Source organism: Rhipicephalus sanguineus, chromosome 9 (assembly GCF_013339695.2).
Source record: "Rhipicephalus sanguineus isolate Rsan-2018 chromosome 9, BIME_Rsan_1.4, whole genome shotgun sequence".
NCBI lineage: Eukaryota > Metazoa > Arthropoda > Arachnida > Ixodida > Ixodidae > Rhipicephalus > Rhipicephalus sanguineus.
Window position 1 is genome coordinate 8,152,036 of NC_051184.2, and position 27,638 is coordinate 8,179,673.

Genomic DNA, 27,638 nt, shown 5'->3' on the forward strand with positions numbered 1-27,638 from the left:
AAAAAATGTTGCAGGGCCCACTTAAGGCAGTTTGAGAGCACTGAAATTTCAATCCAACTAGTACTGTAGTTTCCATAACGAAAGAACTACAGCCTGTGGCAAGTGGTGTACCAAGCAATAAGCCAGATGGACATCTGGGATCATTTGGTTTCACTGCATAAACTGGGCATTCACCAATAAGCCGGCAAGCTGAGACCAAACTAAGATTGAAATTCTACATATTCCAAAATATATTTCAAGTTTAGAAATGTCACTATGAAGTCATTGAAATTCTTAACCATACTCTAAAGGTGTGCTTCATTGTGGTACATCAAGGCATCTCTTCAAATCGTACCACAGGTTGACACATTCATATTGCTTTCGTTCATCTATTGGATGCAGTTACAGCGGAAAGTCACTTTTTTAGTGCATTTGACTAAAACGCACAGCAAATCATAGATGTCATGTACTCGTAAATATTCTTGTTTACATAATGAAAAAAATAATACTGCAAATCAGTGTTCTGGAATATTTTTATTTCAATTGTCTGCAAAATACAGTTCATATAAACTCTATAATTTCTGAAAGAATTTCCTAGATAAACCATCCACCACATGGAATCTCATACGTAAACCCAATATTTGGGACACTCTAGAGCAAATTCCAATAAACAAGTCTTTGCAGTTGACACAACAAATTTGCATATGAGCAATAAATGTGCTCCAAGAGTCTCCATTCACTTTGCACAGCACGACTAGGAGGGAAGGTCAGTGCAACTCATTTCTCTTTGTACAACACTAGTGCATAAAATAGCAAAAAAAATATATATATATATACTTTCCCAGATGTCAGAAGAAATTGTGTGCTTTGCTTAATAAATATTACAATTTCTTAAACCGTGCTGAAGTAAAACTCCTTAAAGGGCCCCTAAACCACCTCTGATCATTTTTTTACATTTCAAGTAAACACGCGCATCGAGTTCAGAATGCCGTAACGATCAACAATGCCAAACGCGGCAGGGCTACGAGCCACGGACACCCCACAAATTCCAAGAAACAATCTCTTCTCCTCTCTGGGCCTTTTTAGTAAACCTCAGCGTTCAAAGTGACGTCAACATCCACGTCTGCTCGTCATCCACAAAAAGAACCGGTTTGTCTACTCGCAGGTACATGCACTCTCCACTCTTCCAGGAGCACTCGGCCAGGAGGAAAGATGAGCCAATGAATGGAGCGTAGCAAAGGAAAGAGCGAAACGAGTGAGGGCCTCTTTTGGATCATCAAACACATGTAACTCCGCTATTACAGCACCGTTTCAAAACATTCTCACAGCTATGTGTTCGCTGTAGACTCGTGCACAACTGCAATCCCACAACTAAATTTCGGCCTCTGGGTGGTTTAGGGGCCCGTCATGGCAAACTCTAAAGCTTCAAGCAATTATACAGCAAAGGTTCTGTATGGTACCCGCAGCTTGAATGTGTGCACACAGCAGCACAGTCTCATGGAATATGAAAGAACATGTGTCATACGGGCTGTCACATACACTGTCAACGTTGCATTCTCATCCCATAGTGTGATGTCACGTTGCCAACATAACAGGCTCAAGGCACAAGTGGGTAAGATTCAACATGCAGAAACGTCTTGCAGAGCCTTGCATGCTCTTATAAAAATCGAAAATTTGATGCAAACTGTACATCAATAGACTTAAGATAGATAACAATATGTAAAGTGCATCTCTGCTTAAAAACGGGAAAGAGTATTTAGCATGCTATAACACACAAAAGGTAACATGAGTAAAACTGTTAAATTACTAAATTTAAAATCATTAAAATTTTAAAAGTAAAACTATTAAACGTAATAAAACGCCTCAAGTGTTGCACATTCCTCAGTATTGTGGTTGCAGGATCTATAGGAGTATTGGCCCTAGTTAATGACTTGTGTAAACTTACACAAGGCTGGAATGCTGCCAAATGGCTGCCATGTGCATAACCAGTATATATGACATACTGACTAGAGCCATGTGCAATGAAAAGAACAAGATGGCTGCTGGCTCGGCTTGTTGTAGGGTTAATACTGTCACAATTACAGTAAGTACTGACATGCTTGAATGGCCATGCTCAATTCATATTGCATATGAGTTTCTTTTTTCTTTGAAAAAACAAGGTGTAAGTGAATGAGTGTGGCATTTTATGGCATTCTTGCAACATGTGGCTTTTTTTTTTTAACTTAGTCATCGGACTAAAAACCTTTTTTTAACTTTTTAAACTTTTCAACTTACTCATCAAACTAGAACATTAAACTACAAAAAAAGAAAAAAAGAACTTCACAGAAACATTTAGATTACTTCTTGACACTGAATACATATTCTGTAAGACATTCAGAGCACAACAGGGTAAAAGACTTTAGTGACGTAATGCTAAAAGAAATCTAACAACACTTAAGCTTAAAAGCAACAACTTTTATAATCTCCCATGGTTGATGCAAATTAAATGAGGCCCCAGTATCTGATCATTGTTGAAGGAATCCTCATAAGCATATTCTTTACCCACAACCAATGTGTAAAACAATTTAGGAGCTATTTGTGCAGTTAATTTTCAAACTTGTAGTAATAGTACTTTTTATGGGCCTGTAATTTATGTGCTTTAAAATGGCCAGGAAAGTCGCAATAAATAAATATTTAGGACATGCGAAACAGAGCAATTGTTTTTAGGCATACAACGTAGCCACTAGGAGCCTGTTTGTGGGTTTTTATCTCATCTTGTAAAAGTAGTGTGTTCATAAATGTTCAGTTTAACTGTGGCCTAAATGGCAAAAATTCCTGCATAATAATGTGATTATGACCTCACATTGCTCTGTGGTGCAACTGCATCACACAAGAGGGTGCATTGGTATGTCGCTACTTGGTAACAGGCCTGTATGAAACCAGGGCACTTTTATACCATAGCGATGCATTATGCCCAATTCTATACTAGCCTATACTAGTCTTATGATCCACCACTCGTGGCTGGCTGATGTCATTGGTAATGTAGGCAGACCATCGCTCTGACCACTGTTAAAGCGCGAAAGTGTTGGAATCATACCTCCTCCCCTCCCCCAAGGCATCACTACAAAAATACCAGTCCAGCAGCACAGAAAGGGTAGTGCAAGTAGGCGCAAAACTGAAGAAAGTGATAGCAACAGCTCTGATTGCATGCACATGGCTTATAAATATGCATACATTTTCTGCATTGCCTGAGACTATAGAACAGTAAATGTGTTCTACGGCTTTTCTACACACAGCGCTTATTTTCAGTGCATACATGCTACCTCAGGCGACATGGCATGAGCTTCTCTGCAGGTAAGCTCAACTGTGAGCTGGTGCTCGTCTCTCCGTATTGGCTTTCTGTTTGAGAGCTTACACGTCCTGCTTACTTTCAGTGCATACTTGCTGCCTCAGGCAATATGGCCAGAGCTTCTCTGCAGGTAAGCTTGCCTGTGAGTTGGTGCTCGTCCCTCCGTATTGTTTCATAAATTAGCTATTCACAAACAGGTTCGACATTGTACTCATCTGAGATAGATCACCAAACGTGCATATAGCACAAGACATAAAGGGTACCTGTGCATTACTCTGGCTGGCAGCCTATTCAAAGTACTGTATCAAGAACTGGGAGATAAAGTTGGCTACACCCAACATAATAATGAACCCATGCACCACGACTGTGCTGGCAGTCAGCTTGTAACGCCACCGCAGTGCAACCATGTAGATAATACAGGGCAGAGAGAATATGTACACTAGTCCGGACAGGGCACCACAGTACCTGAAACATAAACAGTGTCCTGCTTAGAGTATTCCGAGGAAGGCAGCACAACAAAAATATTAATGTGATTTTGAAATGAGGAGGTAGTACTAGTTAGGATAGCGACATGATTACTCTTTCTTCGATGTCAAATTTCATTGTTAAATGAAGATCCTATTCCTTAAACTATAAAAAAAAAGGATAGTGCTGAGCCTCAGAGCTGCCTGAATAATTATAACAGCTTTTCTACACCCAGTTTTGGTTACATTTCTAATGGCTATGCTGTACTGCAACGTCATGACCCAGAACTCTTCAGCCATTACACCCTCGTCACCCCTTCACATTACGCTCAATAACACAAGCTTAAAGGGACACTAAAAGGCAAATAACAATTTATGTCAGAGTGAAAGCCCAATGTATGACAACTTCTAAAACGGCAATATTATCAACAGCAGTGCCCTACTTACCGAGAAATTAAGCTAAATGTATCACATGATGAGCGCCACGAGTGGGACATTTTCGAAGTGATCCCGATGACGTATGGAAGTCGGCCTACAATAAATCACCAGTAATGAAACTAGCAGCAGTAAAAAAAGAACATTCCGAGCATCAAAAGACGTAATAAAATGCTGTTTGTTCGTTTCCGCTTGATTCATGGAAAACAAAAACCTCCGTGGCGTTGCCATGGGGAACGGCGCGCGTGGTTCAAAGGTTCCGTTTTCGCCGAACTGCGCCTTGCCCGTCTCAGTGGTAGTTTCGGGATCGCGTACTGCCGTGCGTGTTTTGCGCGCTCGTGAAAGTCGCTCTGACAGAAAGTTCGACAAAATGCCGCATGCGTGTGATATTGCCGGATGCCCGAATGGTGCACAACGCCAGTGCTGCAGCAAGGAAACCGGTGTGTCTTTTCACTGGGTGCCGCGGAATGAACCCTTACGCTCGAAGTGGCTTAGTGTCATGCCATTATGCCAGTGTGCTAAACAGTCAAAACCTCTGCGTGTGTGCTCGCTGCACTTTCGAACTGAGGATTACGAGACCAACCGCAACTTGGTGAAGGCTTTGAATGTGCCCATCCGAGCAAGTCTTTGCCGCATGCAGCGCCGTTGTTGCTACTGTGGGTCCCGCTGCTTCCGCTCGGCTGCTACTAGTGTCGGCGGCCGCGCAGTAAAAGCGGGCAACGTTGGGCACGGCAGCAGTGACGTATGAAAGTCGTATTTTCAGGCGGGAGATTTCAAGCGCGCTAACGCGATGCGGACCACTAAAAACGTGATTTTATTTCAAAATAAGCACTTCCTTGGCACAAAAGCAGCACTACGAGGTTTCTGGATCGCTATTTCAACAATCAACGTCGACTTAATATTCGCCTTTAGTGTCCCTTTAACCTGTTAGCCAGCCGCTACTGCCAATGCCAATTTGACAGCAATCTATTTTGTAATGAGTAAATGTCACGCTCTATATGCGATTAGAAAATATCCCTATGTACTTGTGCACCAGCGATTGTAACATATCTTTGCATGATATCATTGAATAATTAAGTAGAAGGTCAAGTGACTTGCCTTAAAATGGTGCCGATTTGAGGCAAAAATATGGCGAAAAGAACGCACATTGTCAGCACCACTGCATTGACAGTTACCACCTGCTTTAACCTGAAATGAAAGTCGTCAGTATGTTAGCTATTGTCACATAGGCACAATGGCCAACAATGCTGTGGTAAGAACACATGCAGAAAATGCATTACAAAGACACTGCAGAACAACATGGATGCAGCCTGCTGCGACAGTCAGTGGAGGCATAGTTCGTAATATACCAGCTTTTGAATTGATGCTATCGCAGAATTTTAAAAAATCATTTATAAAGCTTGTGATTTGGCCAGATAGTTTTCTGTCACAGTGTAATACTGTGGATGCACTGTTTTGTATGTAATTTCTTTGTGTATCTGCTTGAAAACGATGCCCAGTAACCTTAAAACATCATTCACAAGCAGTGCAGCAATCCCTTAAAGCACATCGAACAACGAGTGCAGTACAAATACACAGTAGACTCTGTTGTAATGGAACTTTGAAAGATGGTAAACGTGTTCTGTTTATCCGAAGCTTAATTTAACCGAAGAACAAAAACAACTGTGTGTGGTCAATTTATCTATAAAGCATTTGAGTGCTTTGATTTTTGCAATGATAAAAATAAAGACTTTACTGTGCTGTGCTTATAACATTGTAGCTTCTTTTGTGCAAGGCCTTGTTCATGGATGATAGGATTCCCAATACTCTTGTGCCATTCTTGCATTCGAAGTGGCAGTGCAGATTTTCAACTGCATGTTTTGTCATCTTATCCAAAACAGTAATGTATACTGTAAGTGCAATATACAGGGTCTTTTTTTTTTAGACAATACAGATGTTTAATAAAAATCCAATTACAGTAAGGCTCTTGTTGTTTTCTCACATGAACACTATGTCAAGGTGGAAATACTTTTCCTCAGCTAAAATGACACTGACGTGACTAATTAACAAAAACTTGTTAATTAACTTTTGACTTATCGACTTTAGGGCAGGTGTTAATATTACAAAGCTGTAGTGCGTGGAAATTTATGGTATAATAATTTTTTAGAAATCACGAAAGTTGCACGTAGTTCAAGATATTCTTCATCGAATTTCAAGGGCAACGTCGAAACTGATCGCACCCGGTGCGCACGAAGCACGCCCGTACTGTTACGTCAGACCAGAACTACCAGTGACAAAGAAGTGACAAAATTTGAATGAAGACATGCCGCGGCCGTATCTTTTCGTGAAAAGCTGCCAATCATCTCACTTGTGTCAGTGCATCTCCTTACTTTTGCAGGTAGTATTTGGTGCTTATCTGTTTCTTTCGAACTGTGCACAAGAAGACCGCAATATCAACCTTTTGTTTGTCTGGGAAGCATAAAACTTAGGGGCAGCCACTGTGGTGCTTCTTCTCGCAGACAATCGACATAGTTTTTTGCGCCTCTTTATAGTTTAAGAAAGAAACAGACAAGCACTACATATCGCATGCAAACAATAAGCTGTCTACTTGTGTATTTCAGAACGCTTGCTGATTTTTCTGACCAGATTCTGCTTTGGCGTGCCTTGATTCAAAATTCGTCACTTCCGTGTCACGGGTAGTTCCGGTCTGAGGTAACAGATTGGTTGCGCTTAGTGTGCACCAGGCGCGATCAGTTTCGATTTCGTCCTTGCAATTCGATGGCGAATATGTCGAACTACGTGTACCTTGTGTGATTTCCAAAAACTGGGTATGCCATAAATTATCATGCACTACAACTTTCTAATATAAACAACTGCACTCAAGTCAATAATAAAAAAGTTAATTAAAAATTATTTTGTTAATTAGTCGCATCAACGTCACTTTAGATGCAGAAAAGTATTCCTGCCTCGACAAAGAGTTCATGTGTGAAAACGACAAGAGCTTGACTGCGATAGAACATTTATAAAAAATCTGTATTGTCTAAAAAGAAACACCCTGTATATGTCTTTGACATGAACTTTTCCTACATTTTTGACTGCAAGTTTGAAACAAGTGAGAAGGATGTCGTTTGGGGTCTCTTATTCCTAAGAGCGTGAGCGAAGTAGTAATGATCCCTTGACTGCAATATCCTGCCACCTTTCTAGCTCTCTCTGCTCCCTTTTGGATCAATACCTGTCTAATAAGGTCATAATGATGATATAAACACAGTTAAATCTTTGACATCTTTAATTTACATTAACTCCACCCCCCAGCTGCCTGATGGATTTTATTTCAGTATTTATAACATCACCACTTGACTTCTTTGTCAAACTTGACTTGTACTATATGCCTACGAGCTAGGTGGAAGTTTCAGTTCCGAATATCAAGGAACTCTGGTTCCCTTTAACCCAAGTTAGCTCAAGTTGTGCCAATAGGTGATCAACCAAAATTGATACACTTTTGCCATTTATCCGCCATTTCTGTTCAAGCAAGTTTCGTTTACCCATAATCCATCATAATTTCGTTTAATTTTTATTTCCTTAGATCACCCACAGTCTGACTACATAAGTGATAGAAAAAGACAAAATAAACCAGCCACAAGGTGAACATAACAAACATAACAACAATATTGCAGAATGGGTGTGGTAGTAAATAACTTGTATGCAAATGAGGCAGAAATTCAGGCAAAAGTTGCATGCTTGTGGCAGAAGGCTCCGGCGTTAACATGTGTTCAATAATTTCTCATCTCTTGTATCCAAATGGAAACATGCAAAATTTATGCAAAACATGATAATCATACATACCCTGGATAAACAGTACGGTAGACCCAGTGCATAAACTGCACTCTCAGGAGATATGTAATCATGGGGAACAATGTTATGTATTGCACCAGGAGAAAAATACGCGTCACGAACGCCATCACGTCATGGTTGGCAAAGTTATTGAGCAAGTTCTGTGCAGAGAAAGAGAAACAGGTTCAGTGAACTTTATGCACCATTCTAAGGCACAAATATGCAACACACTTACATCTTCGATGCAGCTTTTTGCCATTGGAAAGCTGATGTAGAATGGAATGGCCACAAGCAGGTACGTAGTTATGACGAGGCCAAAGGCAATTGACAGGTCCCTTTTCTGTAGAATGCACATACACAAAAGACTTGTTTATAGGAGTAGGCTCTGCTATTGGCTTATTTCAGATTTCTTCACATATGCACACATAGTGCACAAAGATGCTTCCATGATACAACTCTTCTGCTGACCTCATTGAAGCTTGTTGCATTGAAAACAAGCAGTAGGCAAAAAATTATTCCGTTAAATTTTGGCTTCCAATGTGCGCTTCCATCCACCAAAGAAAGCTGACATTTTTGAAGCATATAGCAAAGTAACTTTGCATTTAAAATAATATCTAAGTGCTGTGATGATTTACACATATGATTAATGTCAACATCATCACGTGTTGTATTTTTGTTGTGAAACTGTAGTTCGAATAAAGCTGTTCAAGAACCACTTTAATAGCTTTCAAAGACCTCATTATCATTTATATTGCCTTTTTTGAGCATGGTTAGCATTAATTAGTACTGTAATGTTTTAGCATGTTACTGATTTTTGCCCACTTTTGACACTACTGTAACAAATTCCAAGGACATGAGTCAGAGCTATACTTGCTAGCCATGGATGTTTTACATTTCAATCATGCAAATTGATCTAATGGTTGTTAAACAAGAGCACCTATTCACTATGAGTCTATGGTTGTTACTATGAACTCTGCATAAGTGAACTTCAAATTTTGATCATAGAAACAATTTATTTTGTGCACCTTCCTCAATTCCCAGCTACTTCGACTTGTAATGCATTCCTGACCAGGAAAATGAGAAAGCTACGGCTCTGTCAAGGATACCTCATTTGCAACATTGTTTAGTGTGGACAATTTGCTAAAGCTGTGCGTAATGTAGATGAGCTTGTACAAAAATGGTGACGTGTTAAAACAGATAGCACATACATTACGTGCACATGCAACAAATAGTAGCAAAATTCTCACATTGTTTTCTGGCCTCCTCTGGTTGCGCATCATTGAGATGATGCAGTTGTGTATAAAAAAGGAAAGGCACAAGACTCCAGTCAGTGCTGGAAATGTAGTTTTAAACACTAGAGAAGAAAAACAGAGATAATTTGCTTAGTGTTGTTTCTAAAGGTTTATACAAACGATGCGAGACCAAAGTGTTTTTAACGACTTACACGGAGTGTAGAAGAGGTTTGTCTTGTCCACAAAATTTATGTTGATTCCCCATTGGCCAGCCTTGATGAAAATGTAGATCAGTAAGTAGAATACAGATATAGTTCCTGTAGAGAGGATGCCATCAATAACCAGATACAACAAGTTATGAGTGAAAGCCAAGCACACACGAAGGTAACATTCTTAGGTTGAGTCTCCTCGTGAGTGGCTTGAAGAGCCATGGCAATGGTAACGAAGCCACAACATGAACATACCACAGCTTCTTTCACACAGTGTAGTCAATCCAGTTTCCCTATGACTGCCACCTGGAAGCTCCTGAATACATCCTTATATTTTCATGCGCTGTACTACTAGTATTCCTCAGCCACTCTGATTTCTATAGCTGATCAGGAGATTGCCCTGTTAGCCTATGAGCACTCACCAAGAGAGGTAAACTTGAAGAAGAAAGATGGAGACTTCAGGTTGATGACTGGAAACATCAGGAACACGAGGACAATGGGCATTGTGTACTTGCTCTCCAGAACGTCGAGGATCATGTCGTTTGTAGTGTTTGTTGCATTTGAGAACATGAAGACGTCAGATTCATAAGAGTCACTAAAGCTTTTGGCACACAGTAGACTTGCTTCATCGATTGCCAGGAAAAAACAAGAGAAGTACATTGTAATTAAAATCTAGCGTATTGTTTTATACTAATTAACATCTATTTGTCTTGAAAGGAACTGCACAACAGGCAAAGGGAGCGAGCGAGCGTAATTCAATGTTTGCAGCTACACTGGAATTGGATCAGGAAACAGAGTTCAACAAAATGGCAGATGATCAGCAGGCAGGACAAGAAAAAGTTATTTTACGAAGTTGGCAAATAAATTTGACCATAGCTGCCATGTTGCTGCTGTGCCATTAGAACAAATTAAACAGCGCCTTGCAGACAACAGAAAGTAACAAATTAAACAAACATGGTGCTAAATAATGACTGTTGTGATTTATACAGACAAATATTGTATGGATAGTTCTTTTTTACCCCTGTTTCTTACATGCTACACAACCTGTACTGATGACATAATAAACATCACCAGTGGCTTAAGCAATGGCACTGGGTACACATATAAAATGATACAAGGTGAGTATGTGTACACTGTAAAAGCATACAGCATGTAAGTATACAGTAAAAGAATGCAGCCATACAGAAGTGAATATGGAACATTCAAGTGAAATTCCTGTGAGGTGTTAATTGCACTACACTTGTGAACACATCAAAATGTCATAAAAGCTAGGATGAACTGTGCTCACCTAGGTTCTGGCTTTACCAACTGGATCCACTACAATGAATTTATAACAAAATACTCATAACATAGCCTGACCTAATGTTACAACCAATATGTGCAAGAAAGGCATTTCATATCAGAATACTATAGGTATGCTGATTCTCCTCAATGTGCAACAAATAAATAACAGAAACAAACAGCTGAGACCTACCACTTTGGTCATCAGGTCCAATAATCCCAGCAATGTGATCTGAAAAAAAGAAAAAAAAAAGACAGCACTGTTATAGCTACCGCTTCTTTCTCTCATTTCCCCAGCCTTTTCAGCTCTGTGCAAATCAGCCTTTCTCAATTGTACCACACATTAAAAGCAGTTCACTTGTGCCTCAAGTGCTCGCTCCCTTCAATGTTTACAAGTGAGCACTGACCATAAACGAACACGCTTGTGTTGGACAGGAAAGTGGACATGAGCACCCAGAAGACCACAGTGGCCCCAAGGAGAGGCATCATGGAGAACACGATGGCCAGCCTCTCGCCCCATTCACCCAAAAAGTGACGGCACACGTCCGAGAACTCGAGCGGTTCACCTTTGAGGCCTGCAAAAGAAAACGACGCAGCACACCAGACACAGTCAGGGGCTGTGCTTGCGGGTGTTCATCTGTATGACACAGTCTTCTTGAATAGCTGATCTAGTAGTGCTCATTTTAAATAGAGTAAACTCAAACAAAGGTGAGCCCTGGGCTTTGAAATTCATGGCTGAACTTAGTCCATTGGTACAGACCAGAATTTGCAGTGCATGTAGGTGACAGCCATTTTTCTCTGGGGACCGCAGGGCAACTGGTGGAACAAATGGCAGATATGGCACAGAGCTCGTTTCTCTCACATGATTATCACCGTTGTTTGTTTGTTTGTTGCGTTGTCACAACTGCAAAGTCTGGATGGGCTACGCTAAGAGACTCTAAATACAGGTGCGTAAATGAAAAAGTTCTGGTCTATAGAAATTAAACAACATGGTTAATGTTTAACAAAAACCTACACAGTCAAATTTCGATACAAGGAACATGGGTGCACAAAAGTAAGCATAAAGATTCTCCTGCTAATGTCAGTGCGTAATGAGTCTAATCTTATAACACACAAAAGATATAATCATAACTTCCTCATGTAAGATGTAACATCGTAATAACCAGGTGCGACTCTGATAGCTTAATTTTTAAAATTGCAGACTGTGTGAGAAAACAGATAACTTGATACTTTGGTTGATATCAAAATGATCTAAGCAGAACAAATAGTGCAATGAGATGTACAAGTAGGAACAAGTGAAGATAAACAAATAGTGTGAACCAAGTGTGTTATACAGACACAAAACAGACATGAGGAGGAGGATGAATAGTTGGCAACAGTGGAGTACCAGGTAGAGTGATAAGATATGAAAAGTGGCACACATAGGGCAGATATGGCTGGCACGCAACAACGCAATAGAATAAGTGGAGAGCATCAACGGGATATCTTTATCTTGCAGGTTACCTATGCTTAACACTGTAGTCAGAAGAATGCAAAATGGAGTCTCACCTGTGAGGCTAGGGCTGCTGAGTACCCTGTATGCAGTGTACAAACAGAGGAGTCCTATGGCTAGGACGAGCATTATGCCACCAGCAAAGCCAGCCTGCACAAAAGAAGAACTCCGTGTACTGCAATAGCAACTAGTATTGTAAGTCTTAATGTGAAACACTGTGACTTTATTACTTCTTGGAGTTCATATAATAGCCCAATTCTCTGATGATGTTTGATTATGTTTGATAATATGAACCCAACTAATTGACAGAATGCAAGTCCAGTAAGCTTTCATACGAGTGCATAGCAGTAAATGATTTGCATAGGGCTTATAATAATAACAATTTCTGGGGTTTTCTGAGCCAACACCACAATATGATTATGAGGCATGCCGTAGTGGAGGGTTCCAGGTAATTTTGACCACCTTGGTTGGGGTTCTGTAACGTACACTGACATTGCACAGTATACGAACTTCAAGCATTTGGCCTCCATCAAAGTGCAACCGCCGTGGCCCAGATCGAACCCGCGTCTTTCAGGTCGGCAGCCAAGCATCATAATTACATGGCCACCGCGGCAGCCAATCAGCATAGGGCTAGACTAGAAGATGACTTAAATGTTGACTGCACGGAAATTTCACTTTACCTAATAAATGTGTGGCACATACTGTGTATTCTATTCAAGCAATCTCGGCAAACCTTTAGGGCAGGTATCGCAACTACCAGCTATCACGGCAGGTGATCGAGTCAAGGGCTCAGCCCAGCTAGGTGCAAGAAGGAAGGTGTACCTGCGACATAGCCCATGGCATGCTGAGCAGTGAAGTACCCATCATGGTGTTCCATATGGCAAAGCTGTAATGAAAGCACTGTGTCAGCACACTACCCATTTGCACAGATTGGTAGCACTGACATTGTCACGAAGCTGCTCTGTTCACCCTCTGCAGATGGCTTGAAGAAAGGTAATGACAGGTACGCTGGAACTACATGGTCGGGTATGCACTGCGCCGAAAGGAAGCGGCAAGATCATCAACTATCAGAAGCATTAAACGTGCAATATTTAAAAAATCTGCATTACATTTATAGTATGCCCTGAATGTGCACAAGCACCACACACTGGATCGTGGACTTCGGAGCATTGACGACAAATGAGGGAGAAATACACCCATTGTTGTGTAATCCACCATCCAGTATGCTGTACTGGCATGCACAGTATTAAAACCTAGCAAGTACTACTGCGTGCACTTTTTGTCAAATGCACACTGTTACCACAAGTGGTTGAACAATGGGCGCCAATGCTAGAGCTGTTGCAATATACTACGTGTCAGCACCTCCATACACGTAAAGAGTAATATATAGCATGGGACATAAGCAGCTTCAACGCACTAGGGAGGGTCATGGACTGATTGGTCAGTGGTGTTTAATACTTGAAAGAAACGCTGGAGTTATGACAGATGCTGCAGCAGGAAAATTGAGTGTGGCTCCTTGGGGTTTACGGGCATGCAGTTCACACAGGTGTTTAACAATCTGTCCATCAGCATGTGGCCGCTCTGAGAAGGAATCAATCTCACGACTTCATATTCTCAGAAACGCAAAGCAATAGTCACAAGGTTCTAAGCAGATATGCTAACGAAGGCAGGAGATATGGTGGTTCATGACTGAAGAGCAATGCAAGGCATAAAGTGCAGCAAAAAGAATACATTGAAACAATGAAACTGCAGACACGAGTTGATGGAGACAATGGGCAGATTAGAGGCACTTGTTCGCAAGTATTTACACACACATTTCCCAACTTGGTTATGGTTGCTACCATGTAGCACAAAGTCATGTTTTAACTATACTAACGTATATTCTTTATATTTCAGCCACTAGAATGTCTGCTTTTGTGCCATATTACAGCAGCGTATAATATGAAAATGTGATGAAACCTGCATTAGCTAATGAGCGCTTATCTGCCTGACAAAAGAATGTACTATTGTGAAACACATGATAAAGGTAGTTATGTAGGGTTTAGTTGGTTCAGTAGCGAAAGAGCAGCCAAGCTATCGCCAGCCATGTGGTTATAAATTGATAAAGAACAAGTTTTGCGCCATCTATATTGTTTGTCTTGTCGCAGTGAGATATCACCTTATCTGATAGTGTAAACCTTCATATTTGTGCAATAAGCTACAGGTGGGACTTGGCAGCTGGCTCTGCTTGCTTGAAATGTCTTCTGCTTATATGTTTTGCTTCGGATACAATTAATCCTAAGTGTAATAACAGTATTAGCAATGTGTATTACCAGCATCTGCAGTGACGGATCGACCAGCTTGTTGTAATAGCGGTATCGGCTGTAAGTTGCTGCCACGTTTGCATCCGAGTCATGTACTATGTGACCATGTTCGCCTACGGGGTAGTGGAATGGTTTCCTGAAAGAGAAAGCAGCAGCAAAAGAGAGGTGCTCATTGAACTGCATAGTAAAAAACATGCTCCTCACTCGAGTGAACAACTGTGCAGTATGCTACAATCTCACATATTCTAAGCGGCAGCAAAGCCACAGATTGCACAAAACGCATGTGCTGCCTTAGGATGGCAATAAAACATCTAGTGATCTTTTTAATCACTGCAGGGCCCTCTCTGACGTTTCAGACATCCAGGATCATGGGTCCAGATTAAGTGAAAGTCGCACAGAAATTCAGAGCCACATAAATACAGAAACAAAACATGTAATTTTTTTGCAATTTTTTTTTTGTGATACACATTGACTTCAGATGCGTAAGGTCTATTTACAAGGGTAAGTTTCAACTAGATGGGAGGTTTTAGTGCAGTAGCCAGTAAAGAAATGGCTCGATCATACTTATTTCGGATTAAGAAAAATTCCCGATGATTTATATGACCAACGTGCTGTCATGTCAGACTCTCCTAATGAGAAGTTCTGGGGAAGATGGAAGCTTTAAGAGATGAAAAATTCTTGAACACGGGACGTCACTGGAGCCGATGTCTCAACAAGTGATCTTGTCTTCTTCGAGGCTGCAGCCTTGAAGACGAAACTGCTTGTGAAAACGTTGGCTCCAGCGACACCTCGTGTTCAATAATTTTTCATATCACCTAATGAGAGGAACTTGAGCTACATTTGTGGTAATTCAGTTTCCAAAACCTAGCATTTCTCTTTGTTCATACAGCACGTCACTTAGTGCTTTTTTTTTTAATATTTATGTGACTGATGACATATATAGCGCCTTGTCAATGCTTCCTTTTTCATGCCCGACTATAATAACACTGACTTTCAACGAGTTCGTGGTACATGGCAGTGTGCGCATACCAGATCATTGTGAGGGACACTTGACACGATGTTAGAGATCTGGCACACACTGACGTATACGATAAGGCATGTTTGGCCACATGGACACTCGCTCAGTTATTTTCCAGCCTCGGACAAAGGAGTTTATCTGAAGCAAAATCATCTGGGATGCAGCGCGTGCGGCAGTAGAACACACGATTTGGCGCTTTCGTCCAAACTTAACTATATATCCAGCGCACAAAGGGCTTTTTTCGTTCGCCTCGTAAGCGACGACGATGTGATGACAAAGATGTTCTGGCACTCGATCCGCGATCGCTGCTGCTGGCACTTGCGTAGTACCCAAACCTTGCATGCGCCAACATGAACAAACAAATCACAAACATTTGTAAATGGGGAAAACGGCTCGAAAGGAGACTTAGCGCTCGTCCTGCGTGCTCCTTGGCCTGTGCTACGTCTCCTTTCGCGCTGTTTTTCACATTTTACAAGTGTGACCAACTAGCCCAACGAACCACAGTTCTGGAAATCACAACGCATGCGAATCACAAACACTTGGGAGTATAAGGCTGACCTAGAGGAATGACTGGAGAAGCTCTCGCTCACGCCGGCCGAACTGCAACCCGTTTCACTTTCATTCCTGTTGATCGCACTCGACAGTAGCGGTGACTTTTCACTCGGCTCCATTGTGCACCGTAGACGCTCGTCACAAGTTCACGTAGTCGACGCACAACGATCCGCACCGACGGTGCGACGACATAGCGTGCCACGGAGAGACGGGTTGATTCATACGCCTCCCGCGCGGCTAGCGCCTCGCTCCAGCAGAAACGAAACCCGAGAAGCGAGATGAGCGTGGGGGGATTTCGAGATAACGGAGGCGATAGAGGCGATACGAAAACAAAAGATTCAGCCAATGACGTCACTTTGATGACGATAGAGAACTATAGAGTTCCACTTTCGCTTTCTGATAAGTGACGAGCAACCAGCGCGCCCCCTGTGTTTAGCAGTGGTTTGAGGATTTCGATTTATCTACCTATCTTACTTAAAATTTTAAATGTAAAACAATTAACCAGTATTTACTGAAAGCTTGTTACGCCCACGTTACGCCATTGTGAGTACGTGAAGAGATAAAACCATCTCTTATAAAATTAAAATAAACAACTGGATAGATAGAAGTCGCCTCGTTTCATTCGTGCGAATTCATTGCTTCGTTTTCAACAGCTGTTGTCGTTTTTATTCAAACTCATATGCTTTCACAAACGCTTTAGGTCCCTTTAACCATTCATTTAGCGCATCTATAATTTCACACGTGACTGGCTAAAGGCCTCAGGTGGAGTCAATGACCGTTATCGCACTATGCGACTGTGCTCTCTGCCCCATCGCGCGGAATCATTCCCCCATCAACCGATGGGACCCCCGCGTGCCACCTGTCCCCGGAGCACTTGCATCTAGCTTTTCTTTAATTATATCTGCCTTGTACACCATATTTGCGGGCAACTGTTCATAACTGTATAGCTGCTGATAACAAACAAAAGACAGTTCGCGTTTCGGTGGCAAGGACACCTGGTGGTTGCCGGTTCTCCTCGCCTGATTCAAGAGCACTTGTCTGTGGTTTACCGTGGTATCTCTCGTTGCCACGAGTAGACCCAGCGATCGCCATGCCTGGGTCATCGTAATCTCTTGGCAGTAGTTTTGCGTGGACAGCGCTTCCCTGAGGCCTCGTTCCCCGCCAAGCTTGAAGTGTCCTTCAGGCGGCTGTGTCAGCCGGCCGGTGTGCAGACAAACGCCCACGCCCCCCTCCTGTTACCTGTTTGTCAACCATGGCATCCTACATGGACGTTGACGTTCCACACATTGAGGAATTACTGAAACACGATCCTTACCTTAAGAATCACGAGAACGAGATCAGGCGAAGGTAAGTGAACGACCTTGTGATTGACATTGACGTCGTCGACGGACGAATGCTGTGCGGCGCGCGGTTGTTTGATATATCATATACTGGTTTCGTTATGTGCCTGAACCATAATTATGTTCTCTGGCATTCACGGGCTGCTGTCATCGAACACTCGCTTCTCAGTGCGTGAGAGTCATCGCCGAGGGAATTAATGCACACAATTTTTCGAAGCATCTTGGAAACTGAGAATGTTCATGTCCCGGCAAGGTGATTCCGCGATCGAGAGATCGACACGGGTCCGAAAATTTATATTTTAGATCTGTCTGAGTATGTTATATGTTGTGCGCACGCTACCCAGTAGCCCGAAAGTAAACTTAGTTTTTTTTATTAACTGCATAATTTGCGAGGAAAAAAATGTCGAACTTATTCAATACGGAAGGACCAATTTCTTCACATGTCGTTCTCAAAAAGTTCACCACGATATAAAAACACAAACAATGCCGTTACAATGAAAACATTTTTTTTTGTATAAAATGTATGCGTAATGAAGAGCAAAGGTAGCATTGTTTGAAGCTTGTAGGCGGAAAAAAACAATTTTTGAAAAATGTCTAAATATATGAGACATTTCATATATAAGTTGCTATATTTGCCAATTTTTTTTTTTTTCTCCTAAGCCAATTGAGCTAGCGTTTCGAAATCTGATGATCTGTGAGAGCATAATGTGTTTTCGTTAAAGTTTTTTTTGCTGTATCGCAAATACATATTTTTATAACTGGCCTCAAACTTCCAATTTGGGCAAAAGTTAACTGCATTGAAAAATTAATATTTAAAAAACCCCATCTTCGATTTTTCTTACGGTACATTCGACTGGTCGTTTTGGAGCGCTCCGCAGGCGCTGAAAAAATTGTGTAAAATAGCAACTAACCATTGCTACTAACATTATCGGGTCAAAACATGATCAGGAAGGAGAAAGATGACTTGCATACCTGCTTGTTCTCGTGTTAAAAAGGTTTAAAGCTGTTGAATTCAACAGTTTCAAACACAGTCAGAGCGCTCTCAAACGACCAGTCGAATGTACCATTAAAATCCCGTACACAGACCCTCGCAGACAATGGAAAAAGAATATAAAGAAACATGTTGCATTATTTTGTTTGCAGCGGCTTGGCAACTTATATAAAATTTCACATACTTAGACATTTTTCAAAAATTGTTTCCTTTTGTCTACAAGCTTCAAACAATGCCACTTTGCTCTTCATTAGGCATACATTTGATGCAAAAATGTTTTTATTGTAATGGTAATATTTGTGTCTTTTTATCATCATAAACTTTCGAGGACAGGTGATAAAATTGGTCCCTCCGTATTGAATAAGTTAGACATGTTTTCCCTCGCAAATTATGAAGTTAATAAAAAAACTAAGTTCACTTTCAAGCTTCTGGGTGGTATGCGCACAACATACAAAATACTCAGTCAAATCTAAAATATCAATTTTCGGACCTCGATCTCTCATGGAGTCACCTGGCAGTACATGCGAAGCATGTTTGTGTGCATCATTATCTGAAAACTTATCCAGAACTGCTTAATCAAAGTGTGCGTTTACATTTAAGACTTAGACATGCCACATTTAGGATCGAATGTGTTGGAATGTTTTGCCCAAGCATGATATGTAATATACCAATGTGGGGTGTTTTGTGTTTTCTTTTATTTATTTTTTTGTACTGCAAAAATTGATTCACAAGTACTGTTTTCATGCAGCTGAGCAATGAAGTCTATGTACGCTTGGGAAGCGTACCTGTTGAGGCATGGTGTTTCTCATTACCCGAAGTTAATGTCCTATTTATTTATTTATTTGTTGCTACATAACATTAACTAGAATGAACTCATGGGGAACATATGGGGTTCATATGTTTAATTACCATTTGTTTTCCAAAAGCATTTCTGTGTGACCATTAGAAAACGTATATGTTGCTACATATGTGCATCACCCAGTTTGAACTTTTGTTTGTGTGTTTCCGTACATAATGGTGCGTATTGTTGTTACATTTGTTCTAGATATAAGTGCTTTCAAGACCAGTTGCTGGAGATCGAGAACAGTGAAGGGCTGCTGCAGTTTTGCAAAAGTTACGAGAGGTATGGAATGCACCGCCTGCCGGACAACTCGATACATTTTCTCGAGTGGGCACCAGGTGCCGAAGCGGTGTTCCTGCGTGGAGACTTCAGTAAGTGGTGTGACGTACTCTAGCACGTGAACTATATACAAAGCAAAGAGATATGATTGAGGCATTCTATTGTTACTGCGAGTGGCAAAGATAAGCAGTGAAGTGCCGTGAATAGCAGCTACAAACTTTGTGGGTTAAGTGCTTGCAATTTGTGGATGTTTAATCCTTGTTCAATACACAGTATTCTTCCTTGTGTTAAGAAATTTTTTTTTTGGGGGGGGGGGGGCCATAAAATGACAATGACTAAATTCTTTGTTAAATAAATTACTTAAATTAAAAAATGTTTAACATGACAAAGAATGTAAACGTTGTCACAATGTTTTGTTATAGACATTACTTAGTGATACATTATATCGTGCATCCAGCTTGATCTTAAGACATTGCACTTGCTGTTTTGGTTTATGTGCCGGATACATTCTGAATCTTACATTTTTCATTTGCAGTGCGTCAAGTGATACTTACATCCGTTATCAACAATTTTTAACTGAAAGCACATCCAAATTAAAAGATCAAAGCTGCCTAAATTTCTTCAATTCACTGGTAAATTCATTGTACAAGTGAATATGTAAAATTGAGATAAATTTTTGCAAAAGAATTGGATGTCCTGGTTCAGAGTGCCTCCTGATACAATTACACTGGTATAAGGTATTCATTAAATAAGTGAATAAGTAAATACTAGCTCTATATTTCTTGTTGTAAAGTGTAAACGAAGGAAGGGAACACTCGCCGTCATGGCTAAGAGCGGCGCTGACTAGCACTCCCAAGGTTTGCATGCACATAAATACCTGATAAGTGGACGACCGCCGCTGTAGCTCAGTTGGTAAAAGCATCGGGCACGTAATCCGAAGGTTGCAGGTTCGGTCCCTACCGGCGGCATGTTGCCGTTTCATCCACTTTACTTTTTCTTCATATCTTTATCACAATTACTACACTATGCTTAAAAGAGTACAATTAAAGTCCCCCATACCTTCCTTGAGCTTCATTATCTGCTGGTTTTCATGAAGGTTGTACAGTGTAGACACTACATTGCTGCATATTACCCTGCAAAAGCTCTGTAAATGTTGCACAGAGCGCATGTAATTTGTATACTTGCTCCATACAAGAGTATTTTATGATCGCTTCATACACACAGTTATAAATCATTGTCACTGTTTTCTTGCATGTGCTCACCGGGTGAAAATGTAACTTGCATGGACGGTTGTCCGTTTTAGTTTCTGTGGGATTGTTTGGTACGACAAGTACACAGTTGAACATCAATAAAACAGTCACATTCAACCCAAAAAATACCTTCATTAGATGCTGTATGCTTGCTATAGCCATATATTTGCCAAAACACCTGCTGATATCACTGAGAAGCTTCCTAGATTTACTGTTATGTTAATGCTCTCATTTTAAAGGTTTGATCGCACAAATAAAAGTGACGTAATGGCATTTGCTTTTGACAAAATTTATGCAAATTGCACTGCTTTGCTTTAATGTTCTCCAGCAGAGTATGGGACTCCATGCAATGCAAAACTCGTACGTTAGTATAATTGTAATAGAGCTGAAAGCTGCATAGCAGGATATGACTGATGCCACTGGGTAGGTTGTAAATGAATGTTGATTAGTGCGGTTTGCACATCAGCTGCTCTTGCATTTCATTGCATATGATGAATGGAGCGACCGCAACTGAGATCTAATCCTGCAATCTTACGGTGCCGCATCAACTCATACGTTAACATCCTGGTATTTTGTGTGTTGTCTAGATTCATGGGAGAGGTTGACGCATCCCTTCAAGAAGCTTCCCTATGGCAAGTGGGAACTGACCTTGCCCCCAAAGCCCGATGGCTCCTGCCAAATCGCCCACCTTGACAGAATCAAGGCAGGCAACCATTCTTGCATTTGCGCTCCATGTTCATGTTTTCTTGTTTTATTCCTGGGCATACTGCGTTATTGATAATCTGTTGCTTTGTTAGGTTAGCTAAGATCAGCTTTGTCTTTCTCAATCTCTTATTGCACCCATTAAAAACTAAAAGTTCCTGAACACAAAAAAAGATGTTCTAATCATGAAACATCTCAGATGTTGAGCACTGTATTGATCTTAATGCAAGACAAAGTATGCAACTTGCAGTATTAGCATGGAATACTAAATTTGTATATGCAGGGATACTTCAAGCAACCTTTAAATGTTTTTAACACCTTCTTGTACAATCTGGGTTCACAACATCTGCAGTAAAACCTTGTTGTTACAAAGTTCCGTCTGACACGAAAGTAGTTTCGTTGTATGTGAAGATTTGTTATGAACAAGTGTTTGCAACACTGTATTAATGGCATGACTGTTTTTAACGTGATAGCATTAAAGAGCTTGTTTCGCTGAAATTCCGGTGTCTATGTCGGTGTCGGCGCCTTTGGTTGTGAGCAGAAAATCAGTGTTGTCCGTGAGCGAAAATTCTAGATAGATGCAAATAAATAATAAAAAAATCTTTGGTTGAAGTGAGAAGGTAACCCAGGCCTTCTGCGTGGCAAGCAGGTGGTCTACCACCGAGCCATGCCCGTGCTTGAAACTGCTTCGTAAAAAAACTATAAGAATGTCATGTAGTGGAAGAAGTCTCCTTAAAGGGGTCATGAACCACTTTTCCAAGTAATGATCTAATGACCTCAGTATCGGAGTTTACTGCCTCCCGAATCGATTGCCGCAAAAATTTCTCGAATCCGTCAAGAATCAGCGGAGTTACGGGGGTTTGGCGCACGCTCCCAGCGCGTTCTCTCTTTTCTCATGCCAATGAGCGCACTGGAAGCTAGACAGGGAGGGATGGCACGGGGGGAAAGAAGTTACGTCAGCGCGCGTCATGAAACGCGAACGCTCTCCCGCTGTGATTCGCTTGCGCGAGTGCGGCTACCGTGTACTGAGGAGTGTGGCGCCGGCAAGTGGCGGCACCCCGTGGCAAGAAGCGCATCTGATCCGAACGCCGCTCTCGATTTACGTCGGCTATCGGCCAATAAGCATGCTATGTCTCTTGCGACGTAAACTGGCAGATCCACGACGTCAACGTGCAGACGCCCCGCCTACCGACGAGAGTGAGAACCGGCCTCTGTTTGAAAAGAGGGCACCTAAGGAAACGGCAACTTCGCGCTCCGCTAGTGGCCTTTACGTGGCGCGCACGACTGTAATATTTGGCAGAGCAGTTCATAGCTGCGTCAGCTTTCTGCAGGATGTGTTTTTTCAACAAGCCCAAGGGGTGCTTCATGACCCTTTTAATGCATGTAATATTGCATGGCAGAATTGTACAATCTCACCAGGGGTGTCAAAACATTCGAATTGTGCAATGAGTGGGCGGTTTAAAGCTGCCTACCCATTACAAAGTGCACAGATGCATGGGTGCGCGTGGCACCTTGGAGACTCGTAGTGGGGACTTTGACAATTAGCAAAAGGAAGAATTATGGTTTAGTGGGCATTTCGCAACTGTACTTGGAGTAGGAATTCTAGGATAGTATGAAACGGCCATTGTTAAATGCACAAATGTCCCTTTCCTTGTGGCACAGCTGAAAGCGATGCACATGGGTCCCGATTACGCTATCGCTTTTTCCACTCTGGAGGCAAAGCTCAAGCATCCTCCGATTTTTCGTTCACTTAGTTATAACAGATAATTTGTTATAACCAACAATTTATTATATCAAAGTTTGACTGTAGACAGCTTCACTTGTGATAATGGCGACATGTAAATGTAGCAGTAAGTGATCTGGAAGAAATTGCCACGAACAACACCTTCATCCTCTGTATTTTAAATAGAGTGTCGATAATACCATAACTGCTTCCACTGCATTCACCTTGGAAATTAAACAAGCAAGAAAAATGATCCCTTCCTGTTGCTGCGTATTGTTCCTCCATGATTTTCCTGTGTGTGCTGATTATCGTAAAAGCATTAGAAAAATATTTGATATTTGGAATATGCACTATTTGTTTCCTTGTTTGAAATTTTCCAATATTTGCACACCCCTACTCATGAATGTACACCTGAAAGTCTCTGGGCTCAAGCAAATTGGTTCAATTAGCACAACAACCACTGTTATCTATGGCCAATTATGTGGCAAAATTTGACAGCCGAATCACCATTTGGTTGCACTGGTTGTTTAGTAGAACTTGTTCCCATGTCAAACAGGAGTTTGTTTAGAGTGAGCAAGTTTTGGTCATAGCAAAGAAATATGTGCTGTAACAGATCTCACCTTGAGCCATTAAAGCATCAAATAATTTAAAAGCATATTGTGATAGCTTAGAACACATTATAGACAGGAATACTTCCCTCAGCGGTTTACATCATGTTGTTAAAGGGGTCATGAAGCACCCCTTGGGCTGATTGAAAAAACACATCCTGCGGAAAGCTGACACGGCTATGAACTGCTCTGCCAAATATTACAGTCGTGCGCGCCGCGTAATGGCCACAAGCGGAGCGCGAAGTTGCCGTTTCCCCAGGCACCCTCTTTTCAAACAGAGGCCGGTTCTCACTCTCGTCGGTGGGCGGGGCGTCTGTCCGCTGTACGTCGCAAGAGACATAGCATGCTTATTGGCCGATAGCCGACGTAAATCGAGAGCGGCGTTCGGATCAGATGCGCTTCTTGCCGCGGGGTGCCGCCACTTGCCGGCGCCGCACTCCTCAGTACACGGTAGCCGCACTCGCGCAAGCGAATCACAGCGGGAGAGCGATCGCGTTTCATGACGCGCGCTGGCGTAACTTCTTTCCCCCATGCCATCCCTCCCTGTCTAGCTTCCAGTGCGCTCGTCGGCACGAGAAAAGAGAGAAAGCGCTGGGAGCGTGCGCCAAACCCCCGTAACTCCGCTGATTCTTGACGGATTCGAGAAATTTTTGCGGCAATCGATTCGGGAGGCAGTACACTCCGATACTGAGGCCATTAGATCATTACTTGGAAAAGTGGTTCATGACCCCTTTAATACGTTGTAACTGACCTTTGGTTTGAGTTTTTGGAAAAGGGCTTTATATGCCTCTGAGTTTGGACTGTTAAAATGACTATAAATTTTGAAATAGCTGCAAACGTGTATATACAGGCATGTCTGGATAAGTAAAAATGACTCTGTGAAAGACATTGAAATATTGCAACGACATATGGGTGCATGTCACTGCACTCAAACAACGACAACAACAAAAACAGAACAATGATAGGGAATCAGGCCGTCTTTTACTACAAATATCTTGGACGAAAGCTCGTCTGATCAGGTAGCATGTTGCACATAACGAAAATCACGGTCACTGACTCAGTCAAAAAAAGGAAGAGTTTTTGACGTTTCGGAACCTGTACAGATTCCTTGTTCGCAATGCAGCGAACATAGCACCACTGGCCAGTTATGTCAAAAACTGTTCCTTTTTTTTTTACTTGGTCAGTGACCGTAATTTTCGTTATCTGCAAGAAGTATTACCATGTTGCGCACAAAAATGGTTCAAGAGAGGAATCGTAACGAATGGTATGGAATGAACAAATGGATAAAAAATGTCTGCTGACTGGTTTGATGAAATATTTGTAGAAGTTGCAGCAGTTGCAAGTAGACTTGGAAGAGAGAGTGTGTGTGTTTGTGTACACTCATGCTTTATAACTAGCAGCAAAAAAAAAAAAAAAAAAGCCTGGTGACAGATATAACATCTTAAGGCAGGGTATTTTTTTGCTCAAGATTTGGTTTATTTGCAGATTGTCGTCCTCGTCAAAGGCACAGGGGAGCTTGCGGACAGGAACAGCCCTTGGGCGACGTACGTTGTCCGGGATCAGAATGTCCCCCAGTATGGGCAGCGCTTCTGGGATCCTCCAGAGGATGAGGTAAGGGTTGCAATCAAAGAATTAATAATTTATGAATTGATACTACAGTATAAATACATGAATTAAAAGAAGCAATACATTGAGAAATATGTGGCACGATTAAAAGAAAGAATTAGTTTGGCAGCATCTTGGCAGCAACTTTGATTTTTCCGCTAACTGATCTAAGATGAACACTTAGTTGTACTGGCTTTTGGAAACAATTTTGACTTGGTGGTTCATACCTAAAAAAGCGGGAGAAATCGGTAAATAAAGGCAAGGCTACTCTTCTACTCTTCTCAAGGTAAGGCATCATCGACAACGGCATTGTGCAGGTACCGTATTTACTCGATTCTACCGCGCCCTCGATTGTAACGCGCACCCGTTTTCCGCGCACCAAAAAAAAAAAAAAAGTAATCCATCGATTGTAACGCGCACCCATTTTCTCGTGAGAGAAAAGAACAAAAAAGTCCGTAGGAGTCAAACTTCGCGCATTCATAAGAACAAGTATTTGGGTTTTAAAGAACTAAAGTTTCAAAAAAGTACAACACAAAGTAAAAAGCGGGCCTTGCCGCTAAAACTGTCACCACTACGGCGGCGATACGAGTTGCGTAATGGATCAGTCCTCGTCGCTGTCGGACAACTCCTTGTCGCTTTCAACGCTCTTCGATTTCGGGAAACCGGCCCTGCCTTGGTCCACTGAAACCTTTTCGTGAAGCTTTGCTGTAAAAAATCTTCTGCTTCTATTTGCGCCAGTCTTGCACGCACGTTGCGGGAACTCCGAACGACCGTGATGCGGCCCGATTTCCGCCCGTCTCAGCACATGTAATAACTATTCTTTTAAATGCTGCGTCGTGGTGCACTCATCGAGTATTTGGAGTCGGCACTTCCATGCCGTCGATGCGAATGCAGAACGGGGTGACAATCTTCTCAGCACACGTACGAACTGAAACAATAATGGCAGAAATGGCCAAGGCGCGTAGGAGGCGGCCATTTTGAAATGGCGATGGCAATACGATAACCGAGTTTCTTTTTTTTTTTTCGGTACTCGATTCTAACGCGCATGCGATTTTTGGACTCGTTTTACCGGAAAAAAGGTGCGCGTTAGATTCGAGTAAATACGGTATGTCACTACTTTATGCATTTTATCTGTTGGATTATGTTCTTTTAAAATAGTAGACAGACGCGATTGATAAGTGAAATTGTTTGTTTGAAAGAGTTTTGAAGAGGTGTTATTAAATAACTAGTCGTGTAATATATAGCAACACATATCTCTACTTGTACATGTAAATTATAGAATAGTGATATTGCATAAGATTTGCGGAGGTGCAAGCCTGATGCATGAAAGGTAATTGGGGTTTGGGTGAACAGAAGACCAGTTGCAGTCTTGTGAGCAGAGCAGCAACCAAACACATATTTGACATTACTAGACATTTTCATGCAAGATATTGCGAGAGTGCGTGATTGATTTATCTGTCAGTATTACGCAATTGCTTAGTTGTAACCCTCAGTAACTCTTAGAGCATTCATTACTTTCAAGGTGTTTGTCTGATGAGACTGGTTACACCCTATCCCTTACTTGACAGCGTTACAAATTCAAGCATCCCAAGGTACCGCTGCCCAAGAGCCTTCGCATTTATGAATGCCACATCGGCATTGCATCTGAGGACTACTGGGTTGCTAATTATGCAAATTTCAAGGACAATGTTCTTCCTCGAATCAAGCATCAAGGTATGTCACTGGTGAAATGAAGAGATCCCTGCAACAGCCCTTGTGAAACACACACAAAACACACACATTGTCAACTCAGAGTATCACTAGGCAAGCATGTCCAGATATTTGTTCATGGGGACAAACTTGGAAGATGCAAAGACCTGGATGTTTCTCCTGTGCTCTTTTTTTATGCTACCATATTTACTCGATTGCAACGCCAGGGGTAACTTTTCATTGCGTCCAGGAAGAAAAAATAAAACAAAAAATAATTCTTTGCATCATTGCACTTTTTTAGACAACTTGAATTTCGGTAATTTCGGTATTCGATTGTAATTCAGGGCCGAATTCAGGTAGCAAAAATCTGGAAAAATATTGCGTTACATTCAAATAAATACGGTAACTCAGCTATCCACCCTGTCCAAACGTTATGTACAGCCGACTTTTTTGTGCATCAGTGCCGTACAACGGAGCCAAGTTGCAAACAGGGTGAGAGTAAGCGCA

At 41.6% G+C, this 27,638-nt stretch overlaps 2 protein-coding genes across 2 annotated transcripts in view; one reads left to right on the plus strand and one right to left on the minus strand.

Annotated features, from left to right (window-relative positions):
* Window positions 1–494: 494 nt before the first annotated feature.
* Window positions 495–16,468, minus strand: LOC119404556 (sodium-coupled neutral amino acid transporter 9). The gene is made up of 14 exons (XM_037671100.2): window positions 16,110–16,468; window positions 14,543–14,669; window positions 13,175–13,263; window positions 13,053–13,116; window positions 12,287–12,380; window positions 11,146–11,313; window positions 10,932–10,970; window positions 9,880–10,080; window positions 9,461–9,565; window positions 9,264–9,370; window positions 8,252–8,356; window positions 8,029–8,177; window positions 5,305–5,394; window positions 495–3,772 (listed from the first exon to the last, which is right to left on the minus strand). The coding sequence occupies exons 1-14, from the start codon at window positions 16,220–16,222 to the stop codon at window positions 3,595–3,597; spliced, it is 1,629 nt and encodes a 542-aa protein (XP_037527028.1). The 5' UTR covers window positions 16,223–16,468; the 3' UTR covers window positions 495–3,594.
* A 546-nt stretch (window positions 16,469–17,014) lies between these two features.
* The window catches only part of LOC119404557 (1,4-alpha-glucan-branching enzyme), a 29,064-nt gene continuing 18,440 nt past the window's right edge, over window positions 17,015–27,638 (plus strand). The window contains exons 1-5 of the mRNA XM_037671101.2: window positions 17,015–17,450; window positions 19,480–19,646; window positions 21,392–21,507; window positions 25,323–25,448; window positions 27,011–27,155. Of these exons, the coding sequence (XP_037527029.1) occupies window positions 17,356–17,450; window positions 19,480–19,646; window positions 21,392–21,507; window positions 25,323–25,448; window positions 27,011–27,155 (649 nt within the window). The 5' untranslated portion in view covers window positions 17,015–17,355. The remainder of the gene's footprint in view (window positions 17,451–19,479; window positions 19,647–21,391; window positions 21,508–25,322; window positions 25,449–27,010; window positions 27,156–27,638) is intronic.

Excerpts from the sequence above, each read along its gene's own strand:
- LOC119404556 (XM_037671100.2), bottom strand. The coding sequence starts at position 16,222 with ATGGAGCCGAGTGAAAAGTCACCGCTACTGTCGAGTGCGATCAACAGG. Across the intron at positions 8,357-9,263 it reads AGAGGAGGCCAGAAAACAAT|AAAAGGGACCTGTCAATTGC; the intron begins GTGAGAATTTTG and ends TGCATTCTACAG. Across the intron at positions 3,773-5,304 it reads CAAATCGGCACCATTTTAAG|GTACTGTGGTGCCCTGTCCG; the intron begins GCAAGTCACTTG and ends TTTATGTTTCAG.